Raw genomic sequence first — 27,142 nt, 5'->3', positions numbered from 1 at the left:
CAGGTAGAGATAACAGAGCCCGGATACAGGGATGAGTTGGGCCATGTGGAGACATCCAATCAGTGGGGCGCACATACTGTCTCCCTAGCTACCGAGGAGTGTGGGCCACATCTTTTGGGCGCCTTTTGGTGCCAATTCTGACCAAGGTGATAGGCTAGTTCAAATAGCTACTATGGGATGAATTGTAATTCAATTGGCCATCCATGTGTGACCTAGCATGACTGTGCAGCTTTCTCTGTGTGTTACAATCTCATTGGACACCTGCGTGTGGCCAGGCTCAACCACATGGCCTTTGCTCTATAAAAGTTAGTCTGTAGGGCAGGGAGGGCTCGCTCTCTCTGTAAGAGGTGGCCCCGAATGTTCGGTTTGATTCTCGATGCTTGGTGCGAAATAAAGCTTTGCTTGACCTTCACTTTGTATTAGTCTCACTCCTTTGATTACAGACCCAACAAGGTGACTTACTCAGCCTGGGTTTCTGCACTGAGCTTGGCAGCCCTGTGATGAGTAGAGCATGTGACAGCACCTAGCAGGTTTGGTGCTGGTGAATTTTTTAGTAAATGGTTTTCTCTTCTTAATAATGAAGATTTTAAGTTGTGCTGGTTTGGTTAAGTGGTCCGAATACCTTCCTCATCAGTCAGTTGCCTGTCAGTCACCTTGTAGGTACTTGTAATGAGTCACTTTGGTAAGTCACTATATGTAGATGAAATATTTGAGGGTAGAGGGGGGAAAACCCCCCCGGCCCTAACTGCCCCTGCATTAAAAGTTCTTAATGTAAAATGTCCCACCTGTGGGTTTTTTTTTTTTTTTTTTAACATAGCCACTTTGGGGCAGTGAAAGTTACATGTCTTCTCCTTAGGGTTGTGATGAAGACTTTGGGGACCCCTAACAGCTTGACCCCAGTTTCTGCCTGGCTTGCTGATGGGCCAAAACTTACTTAAACAACATTCTGTCACATTCTAGGCACCTGGAAGTTGCCATTCATCTTCCAGAGGAATACATTGAACTTCAAGGAAATTCTTTTTTGGGACTGTTTTCATCCTGAAGAATAACCCATTTAAAATCAAGTGATTTTTATGGTTGACTTTTCCACTCTACATAATGCAAACTGACCCATTGTTTTCAGCTGCTCCTGTAGCAGTGGGAAGAGCAAGCCCGTGGGAGTCCTCCCCAGGTTGGCCCCAACACAAAGCCATGTCATTACACACACCCCTCCTGCTTTGTCTCCTTGTCTGTGAGGTGATAATGATGGTGCAGGGAGCTCTGGTGGTTGTCATGAAGGTTACAGAGATGGGGGGTGTGAACTTTGAACACTATGCCTGACATACAATGCAGACCTGATGATTAGAGGCAGCTGCCCATGTTAATTGTTGATGCTGAGGCATCCAAGTTCCAGAACAGCCTGTGCCTTTTTTCCCCAAAACCTTTTTGTCTCAGCCATGACCTTAGAAAGAGAAAGCAACTCAGTTGTGGGGCCCTCTACAAAGCCAGGTAATTCACATGGGCGATGCCCCGGAGATCAGGGGGCTTTTCTGGGTGGTAGGACCTCATTACACAGGCTTAACTAGCCAGTTTCTCCTGAATGGTCCTGTCTTCCCGGGTCAAGATGAAGGCCTGCCAGGAAGCAGGTGGTCTCACTAGAATTCTCCCCATATGAAGGACCAAGAAGGGCCTCGCACGGAATGACATGGGTATTGAAGAGAGAACAGGCGGGGCCTCGTCTGTACCATCCTGGGCAGGTCACTGTGTCTGGCTCAAGCCTGTTTTGTTCCCATCTGGGAAATGGCAGAAGACAGCCTGCTTTTTTACAGGAGGGATGAGGGTTTAGGGAGGTTCTCGATGACTGTGTTGGGGCGGCGTGAGTAGCAAAGTTGACCAAGGGCCTTGGAGTCCTGGACTTGGGTTCAGGCCCCCACTGCTGCCGCATAAAAGTGGAGCCCTTGGGTAAGCCATGGACCTTAGTGTCCTCTTCTGTGCAGTGGGGATAATACCTAGCACATAGGGTTTTGAGGGCTATAAAGCAGAAGGCCACATTAGAAGCTTAGAGCAGGGTCTGGTACCCATTAAATAGTAGTTTTATGGTGATGCTCTGGGGTCGTTGGTGTTGCAGACCTGGTCCTACCTTCTTGAAGTTTGGCTCTGTGACAGATGGGTTCTGAGGCCATGGCTGACAGAAAGGAGCAGTGTCTGTGCTAACATTAAGTACAGAGGGGCACCTGGTGGCTCAGTCATGAAAGCATCTGACTCTTGGTTTCAGCTCATGTCATGATCTCAGGGTCGTGGGATCAAGCCCCGTGGTGTGCTCTGCACTCAGTGTGGAATCTGTTGGAGATTCTCTCTCCCTGCATTTGTGTGTGTGTGCTATCTCTCTCTCTATATATATATATCCCTCTCTCTCTAAAATAAATGAATCTGAAAAAAAAAAAAGAAGATTAAGGGTACAGAAATCAGTGGTGGAGCTGGGCTGATGGGATGCGGTGCCATATTATAATAAGATCAAGAAGGAAAGTGACTGTTCCAGCATTACATGGCCAGAACCCAGACCTGCTTTAAGGGGTACTCGAGGCCAAGTCCCACCCCTTCTTGTAATTCTTCCATCCTTCAGTTGGTGCCTCAGATACATGTTATACCATCCTACACACATTATAAATAGGATTTAAATACATGCAAAGACGTACCAAGGAAGTCGATTCTAGCTTGGTCCCCACTATGCAGGTTGGGAAAGTGGGGACTATGGGAGACACACAATGACTTAGGGACACAGAACTGGGAAAGGAAACAGAAAAAAGCTCTAACTTCTACTCTGTCTCCTAAAAGGTCAGAACCTAGTTACATTTCCAGAGAGTTGTGCATATGGCATTGTTGGCTCATATGTACAGTCACAGAGATTATGTGGGGGAAGAAAGGTAAATAGTCAGCTGACAAGAAGGGGCTCTGAAGAGGTGTGACTGAACGAAGGAACCCACATATTAGAATCCTGAAAAAGTGACCTCACATCCTTTGTGATAGGCTCCAACTGAACTTAGAACTCTGGTAACCAGGCAGCCACTTTCAAAAGACAATCTGCTCCCCAGATCACTTGAGTGGAGACATTCAAGAGAACAAGATGTTCTGTCATTGTATTCGTAGGTTCCCGGGCGCTGGACCCAAAAAAAGCCCAGAGCAAGAGATGAGAGACGTTATTGTAATTGTAGATGTCAGCTCAGCCCTCTTTTTGAAAGCTTCTGGGTCAAGGGACAGGAGAGACACCAACAGGTAACACAAGACAACTGCGGGAAGCCCACTGGAGAGCCAGCAACAACTGTGATCCCACCTCAGGGGGCCCATACCTCTTGCCCCTCACTGTGTGTGTGTGTTTGTGTGTGTGTGTGTGTAGACTTGGGGACAGGGTATGAGGCACATGCCCCGCCTGGGCAGAAGGAAGCTGCCAGGTATTGGAAGCCTGACCCATCTTTTGGATTCATACCCCAGGTCATAGCAGGCAGCATGAGAAGGTGAGTTCTGGGGACCAAGCTCAACTCCACATATTGTAGTCAGGAGCCTTAGAGTTTCCTGTGGCTACTTCCTTGCTCAAAGCCTTTTCACCTGCCCCTCTTAGCATGAACTGGAAGACAGGATTTCTAATGGTGGTGTCCCCTTGTGGCAATGTCTCAGGAGGACACTCATATGTCTTTTGGCCCTGACTGCATGGGGCACTGCATTTTCAGAGCTGCACTGAGGAGATCTTGGATGAGCTGGTCTATGACTTCAAATACATCAAGTCCCTGGACAAGTGTCAGGTGTCCAAGGCCACCCAGGATCAGTGCTGCTCTGAGGTGAGCATGGGCCCTCCATACCCAGGGCCCCCACACAAATACAGGGACACACCTGAGGCCTTCCCACAGTGTTTTCACTTGAATGTCCCACAGGTCCATCCACAAAGTAACCCAAACATCCACAAGTCTACAACCAGGGATGGGCTAAGGTGGGAAGACACTATTCACCTATGTGGGACTGAGAGAGAATAGATCAAATGCTTTCTGTGATTTGGAGGTGAGTTTTTTCTTTCATTTGCTTTTGTTTGACTTTTCACAGAGCCATGAGTACCTTTGCCTTTTATGAAGTTTTTATGGTTTTCCCTACTCACCACAGCTGTCCTCCAGCTGGCTCCACTGTCTTGAGGCATTTGTCCAAGCCCTTCTACATCCTCACACCAAATAGAGTGATTGAACCTAAAAAAGGGACACTGGGAGGAAGCCATTCTAGAGGTGTTTCTGTAACATATCATCTCTTAGAACATACCAAATCATTGTAGGTCCACCAGGTCACAAGCTGTGTCCTTACATGTCTTCAGAGTCCTCCATTAAGGAGTTGTCTTCCACAGTGATTTAGCCTTTCAAGGCTGGTGGAACTTGACATTATTCAATTTTCTTGCCATTTCAGCAATGCTGTAAGGAACAAACAACCTTAAGTGTCCTAACAGGCATTCTGAGTTGCTAGATCTGCCAGAACATAGAACCACAGGTTGGGTGGAAGACCTCAGATGCCTCCTGACCTGGGTAGCTGGCTCTGTATTTTCAGAGCTCCACCCAGACATCTTTGGTAAGTTGCTGCAAGGGGTCATCTCCTCTCCCTTGCAGCAGGAGCCTTAGGCCACCAACAACATCCAGTGCTGGGATGGGGTGAGAATGGGTCCAGATTCATGCCATCTCGGGACGCAGAGATGATCAGGGCAGGGCCAGAACACAGACTAGAAACAACTGGCTGCCTTGGGGACTGCCAAGGAAGGTGGTTTTCCCCTGAACCTTTCTCCCCACATCAAACAGACCAAGACTCATCAACACAGGGGAAATGCCATGCAGCCCATGCTCACTGGACAGTTCTCAGGCCCAATACATTATAATCCCAAGAAGCATCACAGATTCTAAGCCTCTCTTTTCTCCTCTCTACAGTAGGGATGTTTACTCATGACTCCAAGGCATTCAGCTCTTAATACAGGCTATGAAGAGAGATAAATGCTATGTTGCTCAGCTACCAGAACATGTTGAAGTCACCAGGACTTTAAAGCCTAGATTGTCCTTTTCAAGCCTAATACCTTTTTGCACTTTTCAGCCTAGAGTCTTCTTCTGGGTGGGCACTCAAGTCCCATCTCTTGCACAGGTTCCCAAAGATATGGGATTATGCAGTCTGACCTGCAGACACTACTCTTCCTGGTGGTTTATGGTGTTGAAGCTGACTACATTGCTCTTCCTACGTGGTTTACCTGATGGAAAGGGAATCCTCCCTGTACCTGGATGAGGCCTGCATGATGCTGACAGTCAGAGAAGGCACAATGCAGAATTTTGTACACTCCCTGGTACTATCCCTCCCGGACAGAAGCATCTCGAACAGCACAACCATGTTCTGCATGTACCAGGTGTTCCCCTCAGCCCAGCAGGTCCTGGGCCAGCGGTTCAATAGGTGAGTGCCATCCCATGCACAGCACACGGGGGAGCCTCCCATCTACTAGTTGTATGCCTTGGAATGTCACTGGCCCTTCTGACCTTCAACTTCCTCTTCTGGAAAGTGGGGCACTAAGAGGATGAACCTTGTAGGGCAACTGTAGGGAATCATGGTACAGTCTTCCTGTTTACTGGTTCTGTATAAAGGGCTTCTGGACATGCTGGGCTTTTCATGGCTAATAGTTCTCTCTCTAGGGAAGACATTCTCAAGCTCCACACTCCCAGGCCTGTGGCCCAACTGGGTTTATGTAAAGGAAATGGAAAGCAGGCAGTTTTCCTATTTGTAAAGGACATCTGAGATGCCATCTAGTTGGTCCTGGTTGTCCTTTATGTGACCACATTACAGGGACACTGAATAGGCAGAGCAGCCCAAGGGCCACTCAATATTTGGAAAGTCTTGGTTGGGATTCTTTCATTCTAAAATGTATATCAAGCACCTAGGAATGCAGGCACTTTCTAGTCACTAAGATGCCTGAATGGACAAAGTAGAGACATGTTGGGGACTCAATTCTAGTCCAAGCATCATATAGGCACTCTACACATCCTAAGCACGCATGTCTAGAGTTTGTCAGATGGGACATCATTGTGGCCTGATGTGGGGAAGAATGCATCCACCTCTGTTGGACCATGAGGATGGACTCTAAGATCAAGGAAGAACATGATAGGACTTGGGTCCAGAAGGAGGGCCTATTGCTTCCACGGGACAGAAACTACAGGGGTTGTTGCTGGAGAGGGTCTTTCAGAACCATGGATCTCCCAGATCTCTTGAATTCCATGGGAGGGCTTAAATGGGCAGCTCCCTGTGAAGAAGCCAATGAGTCAAGGCTAGCTGTGAAGGGAGTGCCAAGCTCGCTGGGAAACAGAGCACAGTCTGGCCTGAGTTGTTGCCTAAAACACCCATCCCTTGAGGGTCCTATCTTGCTCTGTCTGCCCCTCTCCATGTCCACCTCTGCTGGCCACCACAAGTGGGGCCAAGAATAAAAGTGTGGTGAAGAAACCACTCAGCAGTTGGTCTCAAACCTGAGACTGAAGACTGGTCTGCATGGAGGATGGAGTAGACTAGACCCATGGTCATGAAAAGGAGAGCCTAAGTGGGAAAACCAGACTCATACAGGTTTTCTGGATGACCAGCCTAAACTGAGGGGAGACTGAAGCTCTAGAGCAGATAGGGCTCTTGCTGTCCCACTGACAGCTTCTCCTCTTCCCTTCCCCAGGCCTGTCATTCGTGTTGAACTACTCCTACCTGAATGCCATCCTCTCGGCTCTGCAGTGTCTCCATTCACCACCTGAAGAGGATATGGGAGAAAGTTTCCAGGTGAGGAGACTTCCTCCACAGAGGGACCAGGATGAAGGAGGGATCTCCCACAGGCCTATCTTCCTCCCCCTCAGTCAGCTTGGACCTCCTGGGAGGCAGCCAACCCTGAACAAAGGCCGTGGGCATGGGGCCTGTTCTCTCAGCCTCCCTGAGGAAAGGCCACCATGCCTCCTGTTTTAGAAATCAGTTTTCCTTAATGTCCCACCCTGGGCTGAGCTGAATTCAATATTTTCACGTGTTTCCTTGACAGTCACTGAAAACTCTGCTCATAGGAAAGAAAAATCCACCAAAACAGAGCCAATGAATTTATCTGGGAAGGGAGACCCAGGATGACCCCCATGAGAATGCCCTTCCATGTCCTACAAAGACCTTAGTGCTCAGAGGAGCCCAGAGAAAACCCTCATCAAGGCAGCTTGACACATGCGAGTTCTCAAAAACAAGGGCCTTGCACTCTCCCCTGCCCCATTATTCCTACACTGATCTTACCTTCTTTCCCTCTATTCAGGAAGAGCTTTCAAATTGTTAAAAAGCTGTGTGCTCATGACAGCCCACAGAGCAGGGAACTACTCATCAAAGTAGAGTGGAAGGTGCAGGTCTAGAAAGAGAGGAGGGGTGTGAGGGAACATCATCCTGTGTGGATGGAGTAGGTAATCACCTGAAGCATTCCTTGGGAAGGGGAAGCCTATGGCATGAATGTGCTGACAGCCTGGGATGAGGATACTCTTGGGGCTGGGACAAGCTGGTATTGCCCATCCAGACTCCCTAGGACAGATTTCCTGTCTCTCTATGTCCATAGCTGGTCACCAAGGGGGCCTGTAGAAACCCTGACAGCCCAGACGACAAGCCCCTGCTCAGTGATGGGGTTGGGATGGGTTGAGGGCTACAACCATGATGAGAGTCATAAGATCCTGCGTCCTCAGGAGACCATGGGAGGTAGGTGGAGTTCTCACTTTTACCAATGAGAAAACAGGCTCAGGGAGGCCAGGATACAAGCTCAGATCACATATGGACTGAATGTGGTAGCTGATATTGTTCTAGAAGGGCTCATGGCATGCTTCAGGGTAATGGAGCATCCATATCAGGGGACTTAGGTCAGATGTCTAGCGTCTGAAGGGTCTCATGTCAAAGACAGTGGGAGCAAGTGGACTGACCGCTATTCTGGCCTCAAGGAACTTGTCCTTGGCCATATAGGAGTGGACCTCTAATCTGCCACCATGGTGTGGCACCTGCAGAGAGCCCAGAAGAGGCTGTCAAGGAAGGTGAGTGTGCCTAAGGCACAGAGCCTCCAAGGTCAGAGGGAAGGGGCTCTGCCCTGAGGTCTGGAAGTCTCCCAAACAGGACAGGTGGGACTCGTGACTCCAGCTTCACCTCCTATTGACACATTTCCTACATTACTTATTTCTAAGTGACCAGGAGGAGGGTTTAGAAAGCTGGATACAGAATTCATCTGTGGGTGTGCAGAGGCCCAGGGCTCCATATCCTGTGATTTTCACAAGCAGGTCCTGGAGGTGATGAGGAGGTATCTGATGTTCTGGGACAGTGAGGGGAAAGGGAATTGAAGGAAAACTTCCTCAAGGGTCCTTGAGCATCCCCCCGCCCCAATGTGGGAAGCAGGGTTGGGCCATGAGCCTGAAGACTTTTCAGGGGAGGATCCCTGTGGAACCAGAGTGCAAGACTCATCCCAACCCTACCCCTCATGACAATGGGTGTTTTCCCCCTACCTTGGCACTTTCCTCACTGGTGATGTTGGATATTGCAATGGAGGACTATCTGGAGGTGGGGGAGCCTGAGCACTGTGGAGCAGGGACCAGAATCCCGAGGTTTGGGAATAGAGAGTTCCCATACTGAGCCCTGAGCTCTCCATACTTGGCAGACCTCCTGTCATGACAGCCTCACAGCTAACTTTCTGGGCTGGAGTCTCTTGCCCATCTCAGTGCTGAGGGAAGGGAGGCTGCACCTAGACTGGTGTCCAAGACTGGCGAAGCAGCAGAGCTTCCTGAAGGCAAAGCTGCATGAGGTCGGTCTGAATGGTCCGCAGGACCTCGTTCAGAGCTTGCCTGTGGGAGGAGAATGAAGGGAGGACCCTGCACATCAGCAACACTTGAGTAGCCCAGCAGCCCCTGCCTACCTGAAGCTTCAGCTGCCGCCTTCTGTCATCACAAGGGTTGTGCTGCAGGCTCCCAACCTAGTGGTGGTTTATCTGACCCACATCCTCCTTTCTCTGGACACCAATGCCTTGCTTAGACCACATTCCCACTTTTGCATCTCAGTGAGCCCCTACTGTGTCCTGGCCTAAGTGCAGCCTAGGAAGGGGTGGCTGTAAGGTGTTAGTACTAACCAGGGGCCTCTTTCTGAGGGACATTGATGTCTGCCTTCCAGGGGAATGAGATCAACCACCAAAAAAAAAAAAAAAAAAAAAAAAAAAGAATAAGATGAGCATATGTGGCACATCCTGCAGGGAAGACAGTGTGAATCAGTGATGTCCCTGTGAAGAACATTCCTTGGCTCCATCTCACATTTACTGGGATTGGTTGCTAAGCATGAGGTAGAAGATCCATGTAGTTAATCAGTAGGGATAGAGGAAAGGCATCAAGGAGAACTTCCCAGAGGAGGGCCTATTTCTACTTGCCTCTGAGAACAAATTAGGACTAGATGAATTTGCAAGCAGGAGGGTGGACATGTGTGCCAAGACCCAGGGCAGGTCCCCTGTCCCACTGCTCAGCCTTCACCAGACCCTGCAACCTCCCTACCCAGGCTCTGTCTACATCCTGTGCTTCTGTCTTGTCCCAGGAATACCGAGTCCTCAGGGAGATCATGCTGCCTTTCTCCACTCTAAAGCAAGGAGGACTATGCCTTGCTTCCTTTGTGACATGGTGTTTTTGGTTTCGTGTTGGTGTTTGTGTTTGTTTGGACCTAGTACTTAGAACTGACCGTTTTCTAGTTCAGTCTCTGGAATTGCATCAGCACTAAGTGGGGAAAAACATGTAAAGAGATCCAATCCAGCCTGTGGCAGAGGACGATAATTTGTAAATGGACAAAGTGCAGTCAGGACTTTCCATCATCAGTCTCCCTCTAGGCTCTCCAGGTTCACCCTTTACCAAGACTGGGATCCTCCTGGGATTGTTGTCCATGATTTCTGGATTCCTCTCCCTGCTTGTTTTGGGTGTTGGGGGGAAAGGAAGGAGGTATACCTTGAAGGCCACAGCGGGGCTTGGTTCCAGTCACATCTATGCTGACCTAGGAGCTGGATTTCCAGCACTCCTCTATTTTCTTAAGAAGTCCTTTGGAAGGCAGCAATGCCCTCTAGGCCCCAGCCTCTTGGTCAGATCCGTGGTAGTCACTGTACCCTTGCTGGGACCTGATGGAGCAGGGATTGGCTCTCTTTGGCCAGGATAATGGTCCATATCCTTGCTCAGAGAATCCCCACACTCTCCTTGCTGGCCAAGGGGACTGTTAGGTCCATGTTCTTCTGAAATCTATGGTCTCAAACACTCACCAGTTTCCACACTTAGACTTAGCTAACATAGTTCCACTAACTTGCTGAAATGGGGAACTCACCTGACCCTGTAGACCTAGGGACAGACTGAAAATGAGCAGATGAGAAGTATCTATTAGGCAAATGGATGTCAAACAAAGCAAGGAATACTTCTACCAGACAAAACAGACAGCTAAATAAATAAATAAATAAATAAATAAAAGAATGTAATAACACAAAAAGAAGGACACTATGTCATAATAATGGAGAACACACAATAAGATAGAAACATTTTAAATATTTAGACACCCAACATAGGAGCACCCAAAGGCATATAACACTTAATAACACATTTAAAGAAACTCTTTGACAGAGATACCATAAAATGAGGGACTCTAACACTCCACTTCTATTCATGCAGACAGAATCCAAACTGAAAATCAACAAGGAATCAATGGCTTTGAGTGATGCACTTGTTTGAACAGATAGATGCAGAACATTCCACCCTAAAATTCTTTGCAAGTGCATATGGAACATTCTCCAGAACAGATCACACATTAAGCCACAAAACAAGTCCCAACAAATTCCAAAAGATGAACATCATACCATGCATCTTTTTCTGACCACAATACTATGGAACTAGAAATCAACCTTAAGAAAAAAATAGAAAGACCATGAATCCACAGAGCTTAAAGAACATGCTACCAAACAAAGACTGGGTCAACCAAGAATTCAAAGAGGAAATCCAAAATTATATGGAAGCAAAATGACAAGGCAAGGGTGCCACAATGTGGAGATAAAGCCACAGTGAATCTAAGAGGAGAGGTTCCAGCAGTACAAGAAAAATCCCCAGTAACATAAGCTGACACAAAGAGATCTAGCTAATCTAGCAAGAGAACAACATGGAGCTCCCGAGCCATCCTTTATCCTTGAAGAGTTGGAGCTCCTGCTGTTGGACCCATGTTTACCTTCCATTTCTGTTCTAAGTCCCACCTTGAGGTGTTCTTTCCTTTCTTCCAGGACAATTCCCACTGGGGCCACTTGAGAATCAACTCTTCATGGATTCTGGATTGGCAACAATGGCCAAAAAGGCCCAGGATATAACCACCCCTTCCCCACTGATGTAACAAGGTGGCCAATTAGCTTTCTCCTTGTGGAACATTCCACAGTGGTTTTGGGGGCAGGTCCTCTCAGGCTCTGATCCCCCAGGTATCTCGTGAATAATGCAGATTCTCTCTGAGTAAGCCTCGGAGAAACCTGAGAGTCTGCACCTCCAACATGCTCCCAGCTGATGCTGAGGCCACTTGTCCATGGACCCCATGGAGAAACAAGATGTCAGCAGACCAGTGGACAAAAGTTCATCTCTTTTGCCACTCTTTTGAGATTTATCAGTGACAGTTTGGCAACAACAAAGAGGTGTTTTGATTATCAGGGAGAGAAACAGCCAGGCAGGGCTTTGCCCACACCTGCAGGCCTCCCCTTGTGTTCTCTTCTATAGTATATGGGGCAGTGGGGGAGGAAATTCAGTTTGTTGAGTTTAAGCTAAATCTGGAGCTTGAATTCTTTTGTGCTATTAGCCTGGCCACTCGCTAAGCTGTTTTCTCTGTGGCCTCTATGTAAGGCAGTTCTAAACAACAGTGCTTGCTTTCTCAGTCCAGGGATATTGGAGAGAAAGGGAGGGAACACAAGTGAGTAACAGGAAAGTGACAATGTTTGGTTATGAATGCTTAAAGGGGTTAAGGACCAATTCTTGAACTACATTAGAGAATATAATTGCTATTAGCAACCACTCAGCGAATCAAGAGGCAGGGATATAGTAGGGATGGGGATCCCTGGGAGCTGCCATGAACTGAACCTGGTGGTCTATTCACCACAATTTACCCAGACCAAGAAACTGAGGTAAGACTAAAGTTAGTGTGTGTTACATTAACATATGATTTGATTCATATGCCACATATGTGACATTGAAGAAACAGGAAGAAAGAAGAAAGAAAAAAAAAAAGACAGACAATCAAAAAGACAGCCTCAAATATAGAGAACAAACTGGTAGGAGCCAGGTAAGGGGGGGTGGGTAAAATAGGGGATGGGGATTAAAAATACACTTACTGTGATGAGCACTGAGTCATATACGGAACTCCTGTATCACTACTGTTCACCTTCAATGAAGATAACACCTATGTCAATTAGATGGTAATTTCAAAAATGGGGAAAAAAAGGGTGGTATTATGAGATCAAGGATTAGAATATGCTCTCGGAGTTTCATAATCAGGTCTCATCAGGCAGGCTGAATGTAAATCTACATTAAAGATCAGTGAAAATGTCCAAAGACAAAAGTGAAGACTGTTGATATGGAAAGACCAGTGCCTACCTCTGTGTTCACAGAAAAGGTAACTTCCTATGATATTTACCATTGTAAATGCATTTCACTTGAGTGAAAGATATTTGCAAACGACATATCAGATAAAGGGCTAGTGTCCAAAATCTATAAAGAACTTAGCAAACTCAACACCCAAAGAACAAATAATCCAATTAAGAAATGGGCAGAAGACATGAACAGACATTTCTGCAAAGAAGACAACCAGATGGCCAACAGACACATGAAAAAGTGCTCCATATCACTCGGCATCAGGGAAATACAAATCAAAATCACAATGAGATATCACCTTACACCAATCAGAATGGCTAAAGCAAACAAGTCAGGAAATGACAGATGCTAGCCAGGATATGGAGAAAGGGGAACCCTCTGACACTGTTGGTGGAATGCAAGCTGGTGCAACCACTCTGGAAAACAACATGGAGGTTCCTCAAAATTTTGAAAATAGAACTGCCCTATGACCCAGCAATTGTACTACTGGGTATTTACCCTAAAGATACAAACCTAGTGATCCAAAGGGGCATGTGCACCCGAATGTTTATAGCAGCAATGTCCACAATAGCCAAACTATGGAAAGAACCTAGATGTCTGTCAACAGATGAATGGATAAAGAAGAAGTGGTATATATACACAATGGAATACTATGCAGCCATCAAAAGAAATGGAAATCTTGCCATTTGTGATGACGTGGATGGAACTAGAGGGTATTATGCTTAGCGAAATAAGTCAAGTGGAGAAAGACAACTATCATATGATCCCCCTGATATGAGGAAGTAGAGATGCAACATGGGGAGTTAAGGGGGTAGGAGAAGAATAAATGAAACAAGATGGGATTGGGAGGGAGACAAACCATAAGTGACTCTTAATCTCACAAAACAAACTGAGGGTTGCTGGGGGGAGGGGGGTTGGGAGAAGAGGGGTGAGGTTATGGACATTGGGGAGGGTATGTGCTATGGTGAGTGCTGTGAAGTGTGGAAACCTAGTGATTCACAGACCTGTACCCCTGGGGATAAAAATATATGTTTATAAAAATAAAAAATTAAAAAAAAAAAAAAGGTGAGTCACCTCAAGCACGTAACATCCGTACCTGCCACAGGAGGCCTCGCCACAAGTTCTCATACAGCTGGCATGAATACTGGTGGCTGGTGGTTCTCTATCTTTCATGACATCCATCCGTCTTGTTCACTCAGAGGACGATTAGGGGCAGGGCCTTCCTCTCACTCATGGAGGTGATATAAAAGTCTCCAACTCACCTTCAAACATGTCCCTCCCCTCTCTCCCATAGAGGAACCTGCAGAACTTAGTGACCATGAACTGGGAACACAGAGCAAATGTATAAAGGTCTTACCTGAATTCAGCTCAGCATGAGAATTACAGATGGGTCACTCTTGGGGTTTGATACCCATGTCCTTGAGTCATTCTAACCTTCTTTGCAACTGACTCCAGACAATAGCTCACCACAATGGAGGGATTAGAAGTTCCTTGGAGACAGGTGTCACCCATACCACATTCATCACCCTTTGTCGTATAAGACTATGCCCCTCATTGGATGAAGAAAGATTAATGGAGCAGAGTAAAAGGTTCACTTTGAGGAAAGGCTGAGTTTGGGGACATGTCCAGTCATATGTCTCACTGTTCCCATCACCACACAGGTGGTGCCCAAAATGGACAGGGTACCATTTCCAGTACATGGCTCCTGCTGACCCACCATATGCATTCCTATCATCACGCCATCACATATCGTCAGGGCCCTGTCCTCAGGCCTGTGTTTCTCCAGTTCATGCTGCTTCCAGCCTCTGCCAATGAACCTTTTTCAACTCATTGCAATCATCTTCATCAGCTTCACGAAACAGGATTTGGCAATGATTTAATGGATAGGCATTTCCATCCTGCAAGGCACAGGATGGAAAAGAAAAATAAATTCACACACTGGACATTCAGAATAGCTAAAATCTTTGTGAATTTAAAAGACCTGGTCAACAAAGGAAAAGCACAGTCCACAGGATGGGAGATCATATTTGCAAACCATGTATCTGACAGGGGCTCAATATCCACAATCCATAGAGATCACATAAACTCAACAATAACAAACAAATTAAATGTAATGTTTGAATGTGCAAGTGGGGAATGGGGGAATAGACCTATTATCCTCAAGGATAGGCACATGGAGAGAAATTTGAAAAGATACCTCCCATCACTAATTTTTCAGGAAAACCAAATTATGAAAAGCAATGAGATACCATTTCACATCCATTAAGATGACTCTCCCCAGAAAAAGAAAGACGTAGAAGAAAAGAAAAGATGAAGTGTTGGCAAAGATGCAGAGAGGTTGGAACCTTGTACACTGTGTGGTAGGAATGTTTCATGGCATCATTGTGAAATCAGTATGCCTGTTCTTCAAAAAAATCAATGTTTAAATTGCCATATGGTCTAGTAATTCCACTTCTGGGGTAAATACCCAACTTAATTGACAGCATGGTCTTGAAGATATAGCTGAACACACCTTTTCATGGCATCACTGTCCATAAGAGCTAAACCAGGAATACAATCCAAGACTCTGTCCAGGGAGGAGCAGATGTTGCATACACACACACACACACACACACACACACACACACACACACTGAAATAGGATTCTTTCTTAAAAGAGAAGGGAACCATTGACATATGCCACGACGTGGGTGAACATTGAGGATATTATGCTAAGTGATATGAGTATTCATAAAAATACAAACTTTGACATCACTCTTAGGACTTTCCTAAAGTAGATTCCTAAAGACAGAAAGTAGAATGCTCTTTGCCAAGGGCTGGAAGGAGGCGCTCATGGTAAGATTCTGATTCATGGTATAGTCACAAGATGCCATGAGATGTAAAGGCAGGTTACAGGAAGGTGGTAGAAAGGTATTAGTGCCTTTAAAACATTTATAATGTACTCCATGAACTTCACATACTTAATGACATAAAAATAAACTATATTGAAATGCTGTAGAGACAGAAATGATTTTTATCTGGCCACTTATACCTTTCCAGGTAGGTCCTATCTCAGGCATTTTACTTCAGCCATTTTCCATGAGACAACTTGGATCAAACCAAATGTTGTCATTCTGTGCCCACTTCAAAGCTTAAAATCAGAGTTGTCCAAAACATGAAAACTTTATTTGAGAAGGTAATTTTCAGAGTAAAGCAGCTTTTGTCTATTTCATAAGGGGTTTTCATAGCAGGTGGAAGCTCAGATAGACTAAGGTCAGCAGGGACAGCCTGGCTTCTGTGACCGGGGGCTCTGGGAGGAGTCGCTCCAATCATGACGTTGTTTGTGAAAGATCTTTCTCTTCCTGGGGACTGAGAGAATATCTTCCAATGATCACATCTTTAAAATAAAAGTCCACGTGCCTGGAAGGAAGCTGACAAGTCCACCACATCCAAGTGCTCTGTCACTGTGACCAGTAATGGAGCAAGGGCATGACCTGCCAAGTGCCCAGAAGCAGCTGAGGCAAGACTGCACCACCCGCCCCTGAACGAAACCTGTCCTCCTGTCCTGATACCTGGCACATATACTCTGAAGATCATTAAAAAGCTTTTTAAAATCCACCAAATGAAGACTAGATCACTGCCCCCTTCTTTAACAGTTTATCTGTTTATCCATTTAACAGTTTATCTATTCTTGTGTTAGGGCAAATTAAGAAAATGAGTCTGAATATTCAAAAGTGCAATAAGCTAGAAGCTGGCAACATACACAAAGGTAGGAGAGACTATTTCAGCACAGACCAGCATGAATAAACTATTCATGTTAACGGGAAAACTATAGGCCAACATCTATGAAAGCATTCAATTTTAGGTTCTCTTACCAGTTCCTGGATGGTTTTTAAGGCATTTATAACCATGTATGCTGTTGGACTGAAACAAACATTGTTAAAAATTAAAAGATTCCTTTTTCTCTCCTATCATTTCCAGATCTAATAAATCATCAGACTCTACTTTGTGGAAGGGAAGCTCAAGCAGAGAAATGGAGTTTCCTAAATGTCTCCTAAATTTTTTTTCAAGCATAGTTCCAATGTCTCATGGATTCAGGTCCAGCTGGATGCAGGGGCTCTATTAGTCTATCAGGATTCTATCTTACAGTCCTTTTTTTCCCTCTCTGGCCACTACTTCTTTGTCAGTATCATTCTTGACCAGGTTTTCTGTACAGAGTTGCCCCTAGAGGCTGGAGGTTTACAAGAGATAGCTGAGCAATCACCAGGGAAAGACAGCTGCTCTGTCCTCATGCTTTCACAAAAACTCCCATCAGTCCCTACCATTGGCCAGGCTGGTCCTAAACCAATGTCCATAGCCAAGAGTGGTGGTGTTCTCCTTAACCAAATGTGGATCCCTGTTTTCCCAGGGAACAAGTGCTTTCAGGCCTTGTTGGTACCATGCAAAATGATACAGTCCCCAGGGAGGTGAAATAACATATGCATTTACCCTCTGACCCAGAAAGCCCACCTCTGGGAAGCTGAACCACTGAAGTAGTGGCAAACAAATGGAATATGTGTGCACAGGGCTATTCATTCCAGAGCTACTCACAATAACAAAGGATTAAAAATCATCAAACATCCATGAACAGAGATTGATTTAACAAACTAAGGCACATCCATAATTGGGGCTGCTGAAAGAAATGAAGACTATTAGGATGGCTAATTTTATATGTGAACTTGATTGGGTTATGGGGTAACCTGATATTTTGGTCAAACATTGTTTTGGCTGTGTCTGTGGAGGGTGTCTCTGAATGAGATTAACATTTAAGTTGCTAAACAGTGAAACAGATTGCCCTCTCCAGTGTGGGTGGGCCATATCCAATCAATTGAAGACCAGAACAGAGCAAAAAGACTGTCTCTCTTCTGACTTAGAGAGAATCCATCCTGCCTCATGGCCTTTGAACTAGAACATTGCTCTTTTCCCCTGCCTTTGAACTGGAATGTTTGACATTGAGACAGTGTAAGTAAATATTAGGGCTTTGTGTTTGCTGAGCCCCCTAATTTTGGTCACCCAGATACTTTCAACACTACTTCCCAAAATAAATGAATGTGTTAATCAAGAATCCTGTATGTGAATGTTGATACTTCTGGGGCTCTCCAGCCTGGAAAGCAAGAAGTTACTCAGATTGATATCCATGTTAACAATAGATTGAAAGTGTGACTGATGATAGGCAGGAGAGGGCACAAGAGCCAAAACAGTGGTCCAACACAACCTTGTGAGAAGGCAAAAATCTGAAAGGCAGAAAAGCATGCAGGTCCAGAAACATTTAGTCAGAGTCTGGGAGAGAATCTGTGGATCAGAATCAGGGACTTGTCACAACCCTTGTTCATTTTTTGACACAGCAAACTCAGAAGTCACTTTATCCAAGTCTTGACACATCATCTGAAAAATTTAGGCCATTTTAGACTCTTCCTACTGTTAAGCTTGCTTGTATACAACTGCTTTAATTTTTCATGGACTTTCAAATCATGAGGCCTTAGGAATTCCTCTATGTTCATCAGTAAACTATCATCTCATGTAACAAAGCATTTCCTGATAAATCACTAAAAATATCTGCTGCTTCATTATAAGCAGATTTATCTTCAGTGATATATGCAAAAGATGATGGAGTAAGTGGCTTCTGATGGTCATTCCATCCAGCTGATCCACAGTAAAGCTGCAACAGGTGCAGCCAATGCACTACTGGCACACCAGAACCCTTAAATGCAGAAATCTAGCCCTCTTGGTCCCTCAAAAGTGGCTTCAGATGATTACACTGTGAAGGAAACATGTCAGACTTATTTCTGGTATTGTTTGAGTCCATTTACATTTTGTGATTACCCACCAGGTCCCTAAACATGGCACATATTGCCTAATTATAGTGGACTTAAAATAGGTCAATAGGAACCTAGCTGCCAAGATTAGACCTAGCCTCCAGGGCCAGCAATTCCTTTGCATCAAAACCTTGAGGGAGTAACCTCATAGTCAAAGCCCTGATTAAGGAGGAATAAGGCTCATATAGCTCTCACCAGATGCTTCTTGTCCTCAGAAAAGGTTCCATTTTTTTGTCCCTTGGATGGGACCATCTGGAGGCACAACCCCAGTAGCACTGTGTCCCAGTTTCCCACAGTGGTAGCTTCTTCATTAACACAGACACTGTATTGGCTGCTCCTGTACCTTCTTTTCTGTCTCCACTTCTCCAGTTCTTGGAATGAGCTACTTAGAGTCAAATGTTTTTCTCAGGGCCTGCCTCTTAGAGAACCAAATGAAGACAGAACTAGATGTCTACAACCTCTCTGAGCCCAGCAGCACATGAGAAGGATCCCAGAGCCTGCTGGAAGCTGTGTTAGAACTACAATGCAGTGAAATGAAACCATAGAGACAGAAATATCAGGTTAATGGTAATAGGAGGCCTGAATTCTGTTGAACCACTTACAAATAAACTGAGATTCCGTAGGACTGCAGATGCGTCAATGAGCCCACCTGAGATCAGTTGAGTTTGCCTCCTATCAGCAGAACCATTGGTTTCTGAGCAATAACAAATGGTGTTTATTTGGACTATAAGATTTGGGGTCATTTGTTATGCAGCTATAGTAACTGCTACAGGGTGGTTGATTTTTCTTTTTAAATAGAGCTATTACTGTCAAGACTGTATGTATTTAAAGCATACAATATAATAATCTGATATAGAAGTTAAAAATTGTTCCTATGTGTTACCAGACAAGGAAGAAAAGTGTGGAAGTATGTATGGCACCATTGCTTCAAATGAGGTGGAGTGTGGGCAGTAGAGGCCAGAGCTGACCTGCAGTATTTAAATGGAGGTGACCTGATGTTTCCATATCACTGTGATGAGAGAGAATTGAAGGAAGGTAAGCCAGCAGAAGCAACTACTAAACTACCAGAGACTCTAGAATGAATCACACCAGACTGGGAGTACCATCTACCTCCCAAGGTGCAACTTCTTGATTCTCAACAATCCTCCATGAGGCATAAAGTGGGAAAAGATGCTTAGAAAACATATTATCTGAAGAAGATTTGTATCTAGAATATATAAACAATTCTTGCAACTCTACATTATGACAATCCCAAGTTGTTTTTTTTTTTTTTTAAGGGCAATAGATCTGAAGAGCCACTTCACCAAAGAAGGTTTTAGAATGGCAAATATATGCATGAAACGTTGTGCCACATCATTAGTCATTAAGGAAAGGGAAATGAAAATCATATTGAGACACCACTACAAAATCTACAAGTACAATTAACATAAAAAAGTCTGGCCACACCAAGGTTTGGCAAGGATGTGAAGCTACTTTAACTGTCCCAGTCTGCTGATAGAAGTGTAAAATGGTACAACCACTTGGGAAAATAATTTGGCAATTTCTTCAAAAGTTATATGTTTCCCATTTGATCTAGGTATCCCATTTCCAGAGATATGAAAGCATATGTTCATACAATGATTTGAGCATTAATATTCATAGCAGCTTAATCTAGAAAAGCAAAGACAAAAGTAAAATGTTTGTCAACAGGTTAACAGATAAACATATTTTAATATATCTATATAATGGAATATTACTCAACAAAGAAAAGTAACAAACTATTGATGAATGCAAAAAAGTTGAATCTGGGGCGCCTGGGTGGCTCAGTGGGTTAGAGTCTCTGCCTTCAGCTCAGGTCATAATCCCAGGATCCTGGGATTGATCCCCTCACCGGGCTCTCTGATCACTGGAGCCTGCTTCCTCCTCTCTCTCTGCCTGCCTCTCTGCCTACTTGTGATCTCTCTCTGTCAAGTAAATAAATAAAATCTTTTTTTAAAAAAAGTTGAATCTGAAAATTGTATGGTGGGTAAAACAATCCATACTATACATCCTGTTTCCGTGTATAAAAAATCCTAGGGTATGCAAAATTAATCTAAAGAGACAGAAATCAGGGGAAACAAAAGCAAAAACAAACTACTGAGACTTCATCAAGATCAAAAGCTTTTGCACAGCAAAGGAAACAGTCCACAAAACCAAAAGACAACTGACAGAAAAGGAGAAGATAATTGTAAATGCCTTACCAGATAAAGGGCTAGTATCCGAAATCTTTAAAGAACTTATCAAACTCAACACCCCAAAAATAAACAATCTGACAAAGAAATAGGCAAAGGACATGAATAGATATTTATCCAAAGAAAACATGCAAATGGCCAGCAGATACATGAAAGAATACTCAACATAACTTGGCATCAGAGAAATACAAATCAAAATCATAATGAGACACCACTTCACACTAATCAGAATGGCTAAAATTAACAAGTGAGGAAATGACAGATGTTGGTGAGGATGAGGAGAAAGGGGAACCCTCTGGCTCTTTGTTGGGAATGCAAACTGGTACAGCACTCTGGAGAACAATTTGGAGGTTCTTGGAAAAGTTAAAAATAGAACTATGCTATGACCCAGCAATTGCACTACTAGGTATTTACCACCCAAATACAAATGTGGTGAATCATAGGGCCTTATGCACCCCAATGATTATAGCAGCAATGTCACAAGATCCAAACTATGAAAAGAGCCCAGATGCCCATCAGCAGATGAACGCATAAGGAGCACCTGGGTGGCCCAGTTTGTTAAGCAACTACTATCAGCTCAGGTCGTGATCATGGAGTCCTGTATCAAGTACCACACTGGGCTCCCTGCTAAGCCAGGAGTTTTCTTCTCCCTCTGACTTCTCTCCACTCATGCATTCTCTCTCTTTCTCTCTCACAAATAAATAAATTCTTAAAAAACATATATTAAAAAAAGATGTGGTATGGCGTATATATGTTATATATAACAGAATACTACTCAGCCATTGAAAAAAGTGAAATCTTTCCATTTGCAATGATGTGGATGGAAATGGAGGATATTATGCTAAATAAAATAAGTTCATCAGAGAAAGAAAATCATAATATGATCTCATTTACATGCAGATTTAAGAAGCAAAAGATAGGATCATAGGGGAAGAGAGAGACTAACCATAAGAAACTCTTAGCCATAGGAAACAAACTGAGGGTTGCTTGAGGGAGGGTGGGTGAGGGGATAGGGTAACTGGGTGTTGGATATTAAGGAGGACACCTGATGTAATGAGCACTAGGTGTTATATGAGACTGGGGAATCACTGGCCCTTACCTCTGAAGCTAATAATACAATAGATGTTAATTCATTGAATTTAAATGAAAAAAAAAATAAAGAGGACCCTTGCATAAAAATAGATAAATATGACTGTATATACAAAAGGTTGATATCCAGCATCTATAAAGAACTCCTCAAACTCAACACACACAAAACAGATAATCATATCAAAAAATGGGCAGAAGATATGAACAGACACTTCTCCAATGAAGACATACAAATGGCTATCAGACACATGAAAAAATGTTCATCATGACTAGCCATCAGGGAGATTCAAATTAAAACCACATTGAGATATCACCTCACACCAGTTAGAATGTCCAAAATTAGCAAGACAGGAAACAACATGTGTTGGAAGGGATGTGGAGAAAGGGGAACCCTCTTCCACTGTTGGTGGGAATGCAAGTTGGTGCAGCCACTTTGGAGAACAGTGTGGAGATTCCTCAAGAAATTAAAAATAGAACTTCCCTATGACCCTGCAGTTGCACTCCTGGGTATTTACCCCAAAGATACAGATGTAGTGAAAAGAAGGGCCATCTGTACCCCAATGTTTATAGCAGCAATGGCCACGGTCACCAAACTGTGGAAAGAACCAAGATGCCCTTCAATGGACAAATGGATAAGGAAGATGTGGTCCATATACACTATGGAGTATTATACCTCCATCAGAATGGATGAAGACCCAACTTTTGTAGTAACATGGACGGGACTGGAAGAGATTATGCTGAGTGAAATAAGTCAAGCAGAGAGAGTCAATTATCATATGGTTTCACTTACTTGTGGAGCATAACAAATACCATGAAGGACATGGGGAGTTAGAGAGGAGAAGGGATTGGGGGAAATTGGAAGGGGAGGTGAACCATGAGAGACTATGGACTCTGAAAAACAATCTGAGGGCTTTGAACGGGCGGGGGGGGGGGGGGGGGCAGGTTGGGGTACCAGGTGATGGGTATTATAGAGAGCATGGATTGCATGGAGCACTGGGTGTGGTGCAAAAATAATGAATACTGTTATGCTGAAAATAAATAAAAAATAAATTAAAAAAAAGAAATAGGGAGGACAAGATGGCGGGGAAGTAGGAGGAGGTGCCTTTTCAACTTGTACCCCAAAGTGAGCTGATTACCTACCATAGAACTCCAATCACCCATGAAATCAGCCTGAGATCAGAATTATACACGTCTGGATCTCTACAGGGAGAGAAGACGCAGTGGGCAGGTAAAGCGGAGTGGGAACGGTGGACTGATATCGGAAGATAAACAAAAGGGGGAGGGAGCCACCAGAGGCGACCAGTTGGAAAGTAATACCCCAATTCAAGCGAGAGTGCCCTGCGTCTGGGGACCAGCGTTAACTTGGAGACTGGTTGAAAGCACTCCAAAAGAGCAAAGGATCTGGGGGGTGGGGGCGGAGAATTGTGGGAATCGGGATGGCTAGGGACAGGGGCTTCAGTCCTCAGTCCCAGGACAACCTCCCCTGGCACTGAGGCAGAGAGAGTGTGGCGGAGAAACCAGCTCTTGGTCCCTAAGCCGCTAGCACGCCCGAGAACACATGGGGTCCATTTCCTGTGAGGGGATGGGAGCCAGACCAGGCTGCAGAATGCAAGATCCCTGCTATAGAGCCTGAGATACTCCCCTGAGAGAGGTATAAAGGCCCAGCCGGTGCCCTTTGATATGCGCCATTGTTTCAGAGCCTGCACCAAATTCTCCCCCCAAGAGAGGTGCATGAAGGCCCAGCCTGGTGCTCTCGGACCTGCGCCCCATTCTCAGAGCTTGAGACCCGCTCGAGAACCTCAGCCTCCCCTGAAATTGGTGCGCGCAAGCCGGGCGCTCTTAAACCCAGAAAGACCAGGCACTCCCAGCCCAGGCCAGCAGGAAAATCCCAGTGTGCAATTGCTGCTTGGAACCTCTCTAGCGGTCTGGAGGTGCCCAAAGCCACTGCTGCCATGGTTTTGGGTACAAGCAAAAGATCCTGCATCCCCAGGGACCGCGACTTGGAACCTGCTCTGCCAGCAGCCAAGGGGGAACTTATTTGGGCTCTGCAGCCAGACTGAGGCTTCTCTCTGAGAGGGAGATCAAGGTGCGGTTTGTTTTCCTCTAAAACTACAAAAACCATCAAAAGCGGTCAAAGTGAGAAAAAAAAAAAGTGAACAAACATAAAAACTGCCAGAGAACAAAAGCCTGAAAAACAAACAAACAAACAAAAACAGTTTCCTCAGAGCCCACCCCCTTGAGGGAACATCATTGACTGAAAACCCACTTGGCAGGCCCCTCCCCCAGAAAACAAACTGAAAAGGAAAAAAAAAAAAAAAAGAGAAAAAAAAGGACTACAAGAGAACAACCACTACTTCATAGGAAAACTTTTATTTTTCATTCATTCCCACTATTCTGGTTTATTTTTTTTTTTACATATAGGTAATTTTTTTAACCTAATAACCATCACAGTGAGCTATCCAGTACATCAAATTCCATAATAACCTTCTAACCTGAACTTTTTGATACATACACCTATGTTTTTCTTTTGCATTTCTTCTTTGAATTCCTTCTTTTTTTTTTTTAATTTTAGTTTAGTTTAGTCTAGTTTATTCCTTTTTATTTTTATCTTCTAATATTCATATAAAGTTAAACTTCAAAGTAATCCCCTTTCCCCAATCAATACTACCCCATAGGTAAACTTATTTTTTTTTGTATAAAACATTTAATTTATTGGTCTTTTTGGGGTATTTTATGTATCTCCAGTGTATTACAACTGAGCCATTAATCTTGTCGCTTCATCAACATTAACTGGTTCGTTTTCATGACACTGCTGAGGAATCAGCTGTTTCTGCAAAGGTTCAAGGGAAAGGTCTTTTGAGAAATGTGCAAGTTCCTTTTGTATATCTACAAAAGCTTTATTCACTCTGGTAACTTTTTCATTATTCACAATGTTTATCTTCTTAAGGTTAGTGGTAACTGGTTTTGCTTTGTTTTTAGACTTAAAGTTTTTTTGGCTGGCTATATGAAATACATTCCTGGACTTCTGCCCTCTTAGTTTGTTCTTAGCCATTGTCTTCAATATCCTCGTGCGACAACTCATGCTCCGGGTGACGCCATCTACCGGTAAACTTATTTTTAATCCCCCTTTATCTTAGGAAAGTTGAGTCCTTTAACAAAGATATCAAGATACATCCAGGAAGGATCAAAACAACCTTCCTCGCACACACTGAGAATTTATAACCACTCTCCCATCTTTTTCTTCCACAAGTGTTTCTGTGTATTTGTCTTTGTCCTGATAGTATATAAATCTTACACTTGGGGTTCTTTTTGACGAGGTTCTTCCTTTATTTGCATAAATATTTTTTTTCTCTTGTCATATACTTTTATCAGTCTTTTTGTCTGTTTTTGTTTGTTTACTTCATAAATCTTACCTTGGGGCCCATTTGGGCTAAACCTTCTTTCATTATCCTTTCTTTCCTGTCTTTCTCTCTCTTTTTTTTTTCTTTCTCTTTTTCTTTTCTTTTGTCTCTCATTTGGGTGGGGAATCCTGATTGCTGAGAAGTTTTCCAGGGTGCACCTTGATTGCACCATGGTCAATACATCCAGCTACATCTGTGCAGTCATCTCCCACCGAAATGACTAGAAGGAGGAATGCCCAACAGAGGAAAAATACAGAGGATGGACTTTTTGCAACAGAGCTAACAGCTATCAACATCGACAATATGTTGGAAAGAGCATTCAGGCTAACAATTATCCAGGCAATAGCTAGGTTGGAGAAAGCCATGGATGACCAAACAGAATTGATTAGGGCCGAGCTGAAAGCGACCAGACAGGATGTGCACAATGTTAGGGTGGAGCTTAAAGCTACCAGGGAGGAGGTTCACAATGCCCTCAATGAGTTCCAATCTAATCTAAACTCTCTCAAAGCTAGGGTAACTGAGACAGAAGATACAATTAGTGATCTGGAGGACAAACAGATAGAGAGAAAGGATCAGGAGGAAGCCTGGAACGAACAACTTAGAAACCACGAAAACAGAATCAGGGAAATAAATGATGCCATGAAACGTTTCAACGTCAGAATTATTGGAATCCCTGAAGGGGAGGAGAAAGAAAGAAATCTAGAAGATATAGTGGAACAAGTCCTTCATGAAAATTTTCCCACTTTCGTGAATGGAACCAGCATTCACGTACTAGAGGCTGAACTGACTCCACCCAAGATTATACATTCCAAAAAAACATCACGACACCTGATAGTCAAATTGAGGAATTATAATTGTAGATATAATTTCTTGAAAGCCACTAGAGCAAAGAGGATCCTTACTTACAGAGGAAGGCCCATCAGAATAACATCAGACCTGGCAAGCCAGAAAAGGCTGGCAAGATATATTCAGGGCACTAAATGAGAAGAACATGCAGCCAGGAATACTTTATCCAGCAAGACTGACATTCAAAATGGATGGAGAGATAAAGAGTTTCCAAGACCGGCAAGGCTTAAAAGAATATGCAACCACCAAGCCAACACTGCCGGAAATATTAAGGGGGGTTCTATAAAAGAGGAAGATCCTAAGAATAGCAATGAACAGAAATAACAGAAACAATCTACAGAAAGAGAGACTTCAAAGGTAACACGATGTCAATAAAAACATATCTATCAATAATCACTCTCAATGTGAATGGCCTAAATGCATCCATAAAACGGCACAGGGATGCAGATTGGATAAAACGACAGGACCCATTCATATGGTGCCTACAAGAGACCCATTTTGAACCTAAAGATATACCCAGACTGAAAGTGAAGGGATGGAAAAGCATCTTTCATGCCAATGAACCTCAAAAGAAGGCTGGGGTAGCGATTCTCATATCAGATAAGTTAGATTTTAAACTAAAGACTGTAGTCAAAGATACAGAAGGACACTACATCATTCTTAAAGGGACTATCCACGAAGATGACCTAACAATTGTAAATATCTATGCCCCCAATATGGGAGCAGCCAATTACATAAGAAAACTTTTAATCAAGATAAAGAGTCATATTGATATGAATACACTAATCGTAGGAGATCTTAACACACCTCTCTCAGAAATAGACAGATCATCAAAGCAGAAAATCAATAAAGAAACAAGAGCATTGAATGACACATTGGAACAGATGGACCTCATGGATATATGCAGAACATTCCACCCTAAAACAACAAAATACTCATTCTTCTCAAGTGCACATGGAACCTTCTCAAGAATAGACCACATACTGGGTCACAAATCAGGACTCAACCGACACCAAAAGACTGAGATTATTCCCTGCATATTCTCAGATCACGATGCTTTGAAACTGGAATTTAATCACAAGTTCAGAAGGAACTCAAACACCTGGAAGCTAAAGCCCACCTTGTTTAAG

General features: G+C 44.1%; 1 protein-coding gene across 1 annotated transcript; it reads right to left on the bottom strand.

Moving 5' to 3' along the window:
- Window positions 1-24,455: 24,455 nt before the first annotated feature.
- LOC132022651 (ribosomal biogenesis factor-like) lies at window positions 24,456-24,862 on the bottom strand. Its single transcript, XM_059407891.1, has one exon. The coding sequence runs from the start codon at window positions 24,845-24,847 to the stop codon at window positions 24,515-24,517; it is 333 nt and encodes a 110-aa protein (XP_059263874.1). The 5' UTR covers window positions 24,848-24,862; the 3' UTR covers window positions 24,456-24,514.
- Between the last annotated feature and the right edge of the window lie 2,280 nt (window positions 24,863-27,142).

Source organism: Mustela nigripes, chromosome 7 (assembly GCF_022355385.1).
Source record: "Mustela nigripes isolate SB6536 chromosome 7, MUSNIG.SB6536, whole genome shotgun sequence".
Classification (NCBI taxonomy): domain Eukaryota; kingdom Metazoa; phylum Chordata; class Mammalia; order Carnivora; family Mustelidae; genus Mustela; species Mustela nigripes.
Note: the sequence above shows the minus strand (reverse complement) of the source record. Positions and strands in the feature narration are given on the sequence as shown.